Source organism: Lineus longissimus, chromosome 15, assembly GCF_910592395.1.
Source record: "Lineus longissimus chromosome 15, tnLinLong1.2, whole genome shotgun sequence".
NCBI classification, from domain to species: domain Eukaryota; kingdom Metazoa; phylum Nemertea; class Pilidiophora; order Heteronemertea; family Lineidae; genus Lineus; species Lineus longissimus.
The window spans coordinates 6,401,231-6,412,437 of record NC_088322.1 but is presented as its reverse complement, the minus strand read 5'-3'; the positions used below and the strand labels follow the sequence as shown (position 1 = coordinate 6,412,437).

At 39.9% G+C, this 11,207-nt stretch overlaps 1 protein-coding gene across 4 annotated transcripts in view; it reads right to left on the bottom strand.

Moving 5' to 3' along the window:
• Positions 1 to 8,941: 8,941 nt before the first annotated feature.
• The window catches only part of LOC135499516 (krev interaction trapped protein 1-like), a 30,695-nt gene continuing 28,429 nt past the window's right edge, over positions 8,942 to 11,207 (bottom strand). For all 4 annotated transcript variants that reach the window (XM_064790314.1, XM_064790316.1, XM_064790315.1 and 1 more), the window contains one exon: positions 8,942 to 10,869. In XM_064790314.1, the coding sequence (XP_064646384.1) occupies positions 10,675 to 10,869 (195 nt within the window). In that variant the 3' untranslated portion in view covers positions 8,942 to 10,674. The remainder of the gene's footprint in view (positions 10,870 to 11,207) is intronic.

Below are 11,207 nucleotides of genomic sequence, written 5' to 3'. Positions count from 1 at the left end.
TACAATAACTCAGAAAGAAGTATCAATCTGACGTACAATTTCAACTTTTATACGTATTGGGGTGCCACACTCAATTCTGCTCATACAGTTTTGAAACTTCTTCAACCAAATTGGTTCCAGAATACAATTGAATGTGCTTTATTGAATTCGCATTAACTGATTCTCATTGAAACGTGTAGTGTGGGCGTTAATTTTGATTCATTTTGATTCCGGAGAGTGCTCTCTGTAAAACAGTTTTAAATCAGATTCAGTGTGAACGCAGCATGCAGTAGAAACACGAAGAAATTAGATAAACCCCTCAACAAAAAATACTGATTCTTTTAGGCAGCCCGAGCCAACATTGTACAAGGGCCACAAGGACAAGGGACACAAGAACAAGGGACACAAGGACAAGGGACACAAGGACAAGGGACACAAGGACAAGGGACACAAAAGACAACTTTGCAGTCTACAGGGTGAGCATCACTTAGTCCTGGTTGATATTATATCTACTCATGAAACAAACTTCATGACTGTTTTTATTCAAAATCCTCACTGACACTGTCACTAGATGCTTGCAGTGACATCGTGGTTATTGTTACTTTATCAGTCAAAACCAAACAAACGTCGAGCATTCTAACCTTTTTAGAGGTAGCCAACTTGAGAATTTGTTTGTAGAACAAAGTTGGTTCTAGCTAGCAGTTTATAAGATAAAGCCAAAAATAGCTTTTCAAAGAGCGCCACCTATATGGCAGACAAGCAGTCAAATTACGCTTATTTCATTTTGAGGGAAGGTCTTGCCTAGGGGTACCAACACACCAAGTATGAACCTTCTGGGTCAGGTGGTTAAGAAACGTGCCACTCTTTTGTCAAAAGTTAACGACGGACGACGACGATGACAGACGACGGACGCCACCATATTGTATAAGCTCCCCTGAAAGGTGAGCTAAAAAGTGAAGCCAGAAAGTTGATGAAAACACAAATAAAAGAAGAAAATCTTTTGGTTTCAATCTATTCATTTTGAGATAGGTCCTTGAATGTATTTTTTCCTGTTATCTTGCCCTCTGCAGATTGAGATGATGGCTGTCAAGAAGACCCAACCACTCAACCAAGATCTACAATTCGTGCTATGTAGATGTGACTCTCAAGGATTTTGGATAACGAAGGAATCCAATACATATATGGTAAGTATAAATAGGTGACAGGACAGTATATGGGTGAACACGCCATCGGCTGGGTTCATTTCATTAAGTCGCAAAATGGTGGATTTTACCTTCAAACTGCACACGCAACCTCAGTTTGGAATTGAATTGCAAATCAAATGTCAAGTAGTATAGCGTTGTGGGCATCTGTATACAGGCCTTTAGAAAATTAAGACATTAACACATTTCTTAAATAACATCCAACTGGCCCTTCCAGAAACTAGCGATGATTTTTGAAAAACCCACTTCAGCCGCCTTGTTTTGATCGACCCGATTATTCGGGCAGAGATGCGCTAATAGCTAACGATACCCACATATTGCTTGAAGACTTCAGTAACTTCAGGGAGATTTCGCACGTCGATTTGGAAACCTTGGACCTGCATGTACCTCACTCGTGAAACCGAACGAACTCAGCCCTAAAGTGTATTTACAGGATGTGCCAATAAATATTCCATATGTTGTGTGGCTGCACTGAAAATAGACAGGCTATTAGATTTTCCATCCATGGTTTTGTCACTGCATCGCTCCTTACTAAACACAAACTGTGTCAAAAATAGAAGTAAAAGAGCCACAGTTGTGCAGTTGTTTGGGTCTCTGACGAGCAGTCATGAGCTCCTGGGCTCACTGGTTGAAAATGCTCACATTGTAGTGCTGATTGAGCGGCTAATCTGAGTTCTATTCCACTGAAAGCTCTCAGCATAGACTGGGGTAAGAGTTAAAAGTAGGGTGACAATCTCAACCGTTGTTGATATCAAGACTAGAAACCCGAAACTTGCAAATTGTACTTTTGGGACAGACAAGATGTCGAGACGCGATGAGATAAGGGGCTGAGTGAGGGCTTCAACTTAAGGGGCACGCCGTTTGTTATTACTTGTGGTCCAGGAAAATAGAATTGCAGTTAATACACAATGCTGTAGAACAGTTATTATGCATACGAGTTTGCTAAAACTGGGTGCTTCTGGTATTTGTATTTCTATACAACGGCAGTGCCAGTGCTGAAATCTATATTTAGTGCATATTTGTACAATTGGAAATTTCAAATTCAATTACAAGCTTCTCGTTTTTAATGAACGGTGTAGGATTTGAGGGTTGTGATTCTATCATAAACTACTTTGGTGAATTTGATGAAACTGAATGAAAGGCCCTATGGCACATGCATTAATTATGGTAGAACAATGGACTAACCTTAAATTTTGTTTTCCAGTCGCTCACAGATACGGGCAGACGACTGAGAGTCGAGTGGATTCAGTGGATCGAATGGTTGCGCTTAGGGATATCCATGTGCAGGAGTGACGAATAACATTTCAGCAAGCAAACGATGCCTTGACACTGACCAATTCAAAGAGGAACCTTCGCTAGGATCAGGAAGGGAACGTGTTTGCTATGTGGATGGATTGAACACTTAAATATCCATCATTCTATAGACTATAATGACAATCTTCATTATAATGACAATCTAACTCCAAAGGGGACTCTCTGGACTTAGGGAAAGCTACGGACATGGAGCCCTGACATGATATCCTGCAGCCACCATGAGGACAGCCTATCTCATACCTTCGGAAGGATGCCATCACACGGTAATATAAACAAATCGATTTCAGTTTTTCAAATGTCCTTGATTAGGTGTAGCCTGATTTAGAGATCATGAGTTCTCTGTTGAGGAACAATTTTCCAACGTTGTTTTTGGGATACCAATTACAGCGTGATTTTCATCAAACTCACAGTGATGATATCCACTGTACATTTTGCAGTTTCCTCTGGTGGGAATGGCCAGCCAAACATGCATGAAGCCAAAGTAGCCTCATGTGACCTGATATCCGCTGAGGATGTTTCTGGATTGTTTGGAAATGCTCAAAGTGATCACAGTAATGAAGAGCAGAGTGCATCTCTGATCTTCTTATCTTACTCTTTAATAAACTTCTTGGTTGTAATGTCCTCAATATCCTAGACTTACAAGTCAAAGGAATGACATTGGGAGCTTGAATCACGTTATTCTTATTGGAAAACCGCTCGGGCACTTCAATTTGTAATGAACATGAATATCACTTGCTAGCTGATAAACAACAGCTAGAGACTCTGTAGTGGTCCCTTGAGGAAGTGACGGTCGGGGTCTCTATAGAACCACACACCATATCAATACGGGGTAGGCCAAAATCATAGAATGTAATTGTGTTGCAGTCCATCGAGTACCCCTTTGCCTATCGTCAGTCCTTGCAATGGGGCCAAAAAATGGGTTATTCTTCGACTTCGATCAACTTCCCTGAAATCGTTCCAATATACACCTTTCCAGAAATGAGGCGCTGAGTGTCCGAAATAGTGATGTCATAAGGGAAAACTAGGCCTTATGGTGGAGGGACAAAGGAGATAGTCATGGTTGACCAACACACTTGAATGCCTTTAATGACGGACAAGGGGGAAAAAGTTAGTTCCAATGCAAGCCACCAATTTCGGGAAGCATGTATATCTTAGCAAGGATTTATCATAACTGGTTGCAAGTATTAACTCAATCACTTCATTCAGAATTGTGACATATGGTTTATTCAAATGACCATCAATCAAACTCAATCCAATGAAACTTTTCTTAACTAATAAAATCCTATCATATAATCTTGATGAATTTGATCATCACATGGACTTAGAGGGGCATACTTTTCTGGAGTGAAGTGCTATTATTCCATGAAATGAACCTTTAAAAATTGTAAATCTCGCATGAATGATAGGTATACGCATTCAGCACGGTTTTGGTGAGACAACCTAAAACCACCAGCTCGGTTTTAATTACAAAATCCCAAAAATGGCTTGGAAAATGTTCCTTAACAAAACTTCTCAAATTCTACAGTCCGTTACCTCCCTCTGAAACTGAGAACTTAATCTGCTGATTTTCTAAGGATTGAATTAGTCATTGTAATGACATCAGGCATGTCAAGGAGGGATACAGATTTGTGTCTCTTGCTAATCCAAAGCAGCACTGAGAGTGAGAGTCCTGAACGAAGGCTTTAGAGAAGTCGTCCACTAGATATCTATACCAGAGCACCATGGCCCCTTGACATTGAAATATCAACTTCGCATGTGCACCTACATGTGTACAACCTTAATTCCATGTTGTCTTTTTCTTTTCAGCATGATGAGCCATCCTGCAGGAGGGGGAAGGATGTTGTTGACCCAGCACATCCCAACCATGCTCCCATCGCCGTCAAGTAACAGTACGACGGTTGTATTTTGTCGCCGTAGGCCCTATTGTTTTATCAAAATATCTGATTGAAAGGTGATTTAATAAAAATTCAAATTTTTCTGATGGTGAGAAGGCAAATATTTATCTTGCTTATGACAAGCATAGATTCTTTTAACCTATTCTTGGTTATGACCATGACTTATGCCATGGTTCAAAATCTTACACTTTAATATCAAGGAATGATAATTATCATTATTGGGTTGTTATCGGCTAACAAAGGAGCCAATAAGGCACAGAAGGAAGATCAATGTGGGGGGGGGGTTGTTTGTGGCTACCAGAGGAGCCAACAGCCGCCTTGGGCATATCAGGACGCTAAAATTCTTTTCAGGCTAAAGTAATTTTTTTGCTTAAAAAATCACCGAATTCATCAGATATTCATTTGATGATATCCATCACTTTGGACATGGGGTCCATGTGTTCTTGTTTCGCTGACCCCACGAAACAAGAACACATGTGTCTGATGGAACTGTAGGCCTTTCATACTGTTTCTCGATCTCATCAGTACCACAGAATCAACTGACATGGCCTGGGCTCCGATACCCTGGACCCAATATCACACTGGCTGGATCAGTTGCTCAGTACATGTACCTTCATGCTCGAGACAACTGACCGACAGCGATAAGTTGAATTTGAATTTCCTCCTTCTTGAAATACCAAACATCTTTCCAATTGAACTAAAACGGTTGGATAAACTCTCACTGTTTTATTGAAAATTTAAAGACTGATCCTTCCCAAGTGATCACACAGTGAGCCGTTGTCAAAGTGTGTCATTCGACAATGGTGGCATGCATGCATGTTTTGTTACTGCTTACCAGGGACCCCAAATTGTTGGTGATGATGTTCTCCATGAGTACATCTCTTTGGATAATAGTGAAGCAGAATGGTACCTGCCGTCATGACAATTTTGAACATAATACTGAATTGATCGAGAAAAGTGTTATTTAGAAACGTCAACTTTTAGACGTTCCTGTATGAATGTATTTGTAAATCCTGTATGTAAACTAAATATTTCTTAAAATGTCTAAATAAATGAGATCTATAGACTCCATGACTTGGCAAAAAGTGTGGCAAACCCAACTTTTAATCTTTGCCATGTCAAGGTCACCTCTTTTGTCATGCAAATAACATGTCTGAACTGCTCCTTTTGTAATGCTAATTGGCAGCCAGCTCTGTCCAGAGGCCATGAGAAATGTGCTTCTTTTGTTATTCAAATTGAGTCCTGCAAACCAACAGCAGTGACCAAACCTATTGTTAGCTAAACATACAATAGCTATTCATGTATAATAAACATGGTGAATGCATGAAGAGGTTTAGTGTTAACTCAAACCATTGTGGTGGAGTAGTTGAGTCTGTTTGATCTCAATTTAGCATTGTGTTGCAAGGACACTATCAGTGTTTCTTTGTGATATCTTGTAAAGAAGTTGACCATGTCTTGAGGGGATAGTGCTACTGTCCTATCTCCTAGTGCTCTTCTTGTATTGGGCTTTCGGAGTGGTGCAGCAAAAAATAATGTACAATGTATGTACTCATTTTAAACATAAGCACCTGTCACCTGTGTGATGGAGATGGCGACTCCCTCCGATTGCGTAGGTTTTCTCCCGGTATGCGGGTTTCCTCCTACACGACTTTCCAATTCGTCATGTGTCTTCCTTGGAATGTATAACAATAAACTTTTTTGAAAGAGAAGCATTTTTTTTCTTATTGACCGCCTCTAATAGAAACTTTTCACCGGAGCCGTCATGCTGACCAGATTTTGACCTTGACAAATAGGTCAAATAAAAAAAAATGCTTCCTATGTCTTGCATCCCAATGGAAGTTGGAAATGACACACTTTTAATGTTGTCAGTTTCAGTCGCCCCTGAAGTCATCTGACCTAGTGGATTATGCATAAATTTGCAATGACCATTGGACCACATAGCGTACTAACCTTTGCACCCCAAGGAGAAGAGTCCATTGATTATAATCTTCGTTATGAATCCTGGCTAACAGAAGCCCAAGGCTGCTGAGACTCCCCCCCCCTTTCACAAATTCTACAGGGGGCTGTGGGGTTGATGCTTGCTTCTCTTCCTCAATATTATTGTTATCATTTCTATTATTACTGGGATAGTTCAACAACCAGACACAGAATCACTCTCTCCAATGTCACTTCTTCAAGGATAATTGTCCCAACCAAATTTGAACAAGGACACATGGAAAAGGGCTGTGTAAGAACTCAGTCTGATTGATATTATTTCTATTATTTTTGGGATAGTTCAACCACCAGAAACAGGATCATTCTCTCAAATGTCACATCTTCGAGGACAATTGTCCAAACCAAATTTGAACAGGGAAACATGGAAGAGGGCTGTATAAGAACTCAGTCTTATTGATATTATTTCTATTATTGCTGGGATAGTTCAACCACCAGAAACAGGATCATTCTCTCAAATGTCACATCTTCGAGGACAATTGTCCCAACCAAATTTGAATAGGGAAACATGGAAGAGGGCTGTATAAGAACTCAGTCTTATTAATATTATTTCTGTTATTGCTGGGATGTTTCAACAGCGAGACACAGGATGACTCTCTCCAATGTCACATCTTCGAGGACAATTGTCCCAACCGAGTTTGAACAGGGAAACATGGAAAAGGGCTATATATATGTACTCAATATTGTGAATATTATATCTATGATTACTGGGAAAGCGCAACAACCTGACACAGCATCACTCTCTCCAATGTCACATCTTCGAGGACAATCGTCACAACCGAGTTTGAACAGGGACACATGGAAAAGGGCTGTATAAGAACTCAGTCTTATTGATATTATTTCTATTATTACTGGGATAGTTCAACTACCAGACACAGGATCACTCTCTCCACTCTCACATATTCGAGGACAATTGTCCCAACCAAATTTAAACAGGGACACATGGAAAAGGGCTGTGTAAGAACTCAGTATTATTGTTATTATTTCTATTATTGCTGGGATGTTTCAACAGCGAGACACAGGATGACTCTCTCCAATGTCACATCTTCGAGGACAATTGTCCCAACCAAATTTTAACAGGGAAACAAGGAAGTGGGCTGTATAAGAACTCAATATTATTGATATTATTTCTTTTATTTTTGGGATAGTTCAACAACCAGACACATGATCATTCGCTCAAATGTCGCATCTTCGAGGACAATTGTCCCAACCAAATTTGAACGGGGACACATTGAAAAGGGCTGTATAAGAACTCAGTATTATTGATATTATTTCTGTTATTGCTTGGATAGTTCAACAACCAGACACAGGATCACTCTCTCCAATGTCACATCTTCGAGGACAATTGTCCCAACCAAATTTAAACAGGGACACATGGAAAAGGGCTGTATAAGAACTCAGTATTATTGATATTATTTCTATTATTACTGGGATAGTTCAACCACCAGAAACAGGATCACTCTCTCAAATGTCACATCTTCGAAGACAATTGTCCCAACCAAATTTGAACAGGGAAACAAGGAAGTGGGCTGTGTAAGATCTCAATATTATTGATATTATTTCTGTTATTTTTGGGATAGTTCAACAACCAGACACATGATCATTCGCTCAAATGTCACATCTTCGAGGACAATATATTGTCCCAACCAAATTTAAACAGGGACACATGGAAAAGGGCTGTATAAGGACTCAGCATTATTGATATTATTTCTATTATTGCTGGGATAGTTCAACAACCAGACACATGATCATTCTCTCCAATGTCACATCTTCGAGAATAATTGTCCCAACCAAACTTGAACAGGGAAACATGGAAGAGGGCTGTATAAGGACTCAGCATTATTAATATTATTTCTGTTATTGCTGGGATGTTTCAACAGCGAGACACAGGATGACTCTCTCCAATGCCACATATTCGAGGACAATTGTCCCAACCAAATTTGAACAGGGAAACAAGGAAGAGGGCTGTATAAGAACTCAATATAATTGATATTACATGTATGACTATAACTTGGCCATGTTCGGCGACTAATATATAAAGTAAGGGCCCTGGGTCATGTCAGATTCAGCATTAAATATATTCCTCGTACAAGCATGAATCATTCCGACGTACTGCGAGATGTGAGAGACCCCTATTGGCGACTTTGTGTAACTTTATCTTGCCTGCCTAGCTGCTGCCTATATTGTCCCTTTAAGCTAGGATTCCTTCCGAAATAAAATCCTGTATACAAGAGTACTTTAATTTGGGTAGGCCTACTGGTACTTTAAAGGGACGACTTGGGCGTGTGATTTACCTGGCCAGGAGGATAATGTGCAAACTTGACACCATGCGCCGCCACTTGTATTTCACTGATGTCGTTCTCTGATACCGATTATCACCTGTGTTGGAAGGTAGTTTTGGGCATGGCTTGCGAATTTCAGGCAGGCCTAAGGTTACACCCCGTGGTGCATTATTTATTACAGTTCAAAGAGTTTTCATTGATCCTGTTTGGAGAACTTGTGGTTTAAACAAAAGCAAGGTCCCTTCACACACCAACAAAACCCAATATTTGCCAATTATTATCAATTTTAATGTACAAATATACAGAGCGATCATTTCTATACACATTTTTACATTGTCTAAAAAGTCTTCATCACTAATATCATACACAATAGATCTAAGGAAACTCAAAACATTGCTATGCATGTCAAACACAGGTATATAAAGCCTACCAATAAAATTCAACAAATATCATTATTTGAAAATCATGTCTGTTTTCACTGGATTTTCTGTGCTTTTGGGAGACATATCAGTAAGCCTGTACCTACAGCTCCCAACCCAAGCATTGACAGTCATCCCATATAACTGCAAACCGACATTTTAATTCTCGAGTTACAGGGTGTTAATTAAAACATTGTTTCATTAGGGCCGTTTAATACACGGGATCAAACCGATCTAGATTGATCCGGATTGGTCCAGATTCGTATGCTGTTTAAACACGCACGAACGTAATCTGGTCTGGTCTGGTCCAGTTCGATGTACATGTACATGTACATATTTACATCATACGAGACTTACATATACGTCATTCATGACGTTATGAGTGATGTGATCTGCTCTGGTCCTTGTCTAGTTTGGTTGGGTTTGGTCCTGTGTAAATAGCCCTATTGAAAGGCTTAATAAATTTTGATTTCAATTATGCAGGGCTATAAAATCTTATCATTATTTTTCAATGGCTTATCACATAAGGCTTGCTATACATAGGTTTGACGAGGTCACTTATCGTAAGAATGCTAGTAAATTGAATTGGGCTTGAAAAAATGACAACAAATCACATAAGGGTGAAAACTGACACAGTGAATTTCATGTATTCCACTCCCAGTGAGTTGTTAAGTTAAGTTAAAGTCAGCTGGGCTATTGCCTGAGCCGTGAACAGCTCATCCGGCCGGAGCTTATCCCAGTTTCTGTAGCATGAAGCAACTAGGAGTATTACTCCCCCTGGATAGGATGCTGGTCTGTCGCAGGTTAAATTCCCTGGCAGGCCTGGTACCCATTTACTCCCGGGTGGAGAAAAGCAAGAAGGGTTAAGTGTCTTGCTCAAGGACACAAAGACGAAACAGTGCTGATCCGTCCGAGTATCTAACCTACGACCTCCTGGTTATAAGCCACTCTGCCACTGATTCCCCTTAGTCTGTTGTTAAGGTGACATGTTTTAAATGACAATGTTAACCCAGCCTATTAGCCAATCACACTCACTCTTTGCATGCAACTTTTCAACCATTTTCCTGAATCTTCTAGTTTATGGTCGCGCCATGTTTCTAGGTGATTTCAATGAAAATTTATTGGGCCTTTCAATGATGCAATGTTCTACAGAATGGCTAAATAACATATTTTGCCCCCCCCCCCTCGGGATCACCCTGTGCCTTAAAGAAATAGCCGGCTTTTTATTGAAGTTTGTTTGTTTTTCTTCTGGTTCATCAGTAAACTGATCCGTTAACTTTTTGCAAAATTCGCAAAAGCGCAAACTAAATTTGCAAGAAAATTCTCATTCATTTACCATCAAACTTTGAAGCAAACACATAATTTGTGGTACGGCCAATCAGTAACAGCAACTTCACAAACTTTTCACGGTTGAAAAAACTGCATGATATAAACAAATCTACTGATTCTGCCAAGTTTCAATGAATCCCAACGAATTCTGCAATGTTGCACAAAATTCCACTAATTCCACAAAATTCCACATCCCATAAATAACACATATCCTGCAAGCCTCGCTAATGTTCCAAAAGTCATGTGACACGTGATGTTAAGATCACGTGACACTCTGAGGAAGGGGAGCACCATTTATCTGCGCTAACTTTGACATCAAATGATATATAAGTCCAGCTTGTTTCGTGCGTAACGACACCCCCGCTCGGGGCTGCGATTTTAACCGGACCTGAAGCGTCGACCACTCCGAATCGCATTTCCAGTCGATGTCATTGTAGTTGAAACTTTGAAGCATCATCTGCAAGGTCAGAAAAAAAAGAAATAAACAATTTTGAAAAAAACTGACAACAAGGAAACAATCATGACACAAATAGCACCATCAGAATTGTTGTTTACTTCTAACTGCTAATTTTCCTAGTGTGTTTTATTTTCGCGAATTTTGCAAATATAAATGAACATCAATGATTTAAAGGGACAATATAGGCAGCAGCTAGGCAGGCGAGATAAAGTTACACAAAGCCGCCAATAGGTGTCTCTCACATCTCACAGTACGTCGAAATGACTCACGCTTGTACGAGGAACATATTTCGTGCTGAGTCTGACATGACCCAGGGCCCTTACTGTGTATATTAGTCA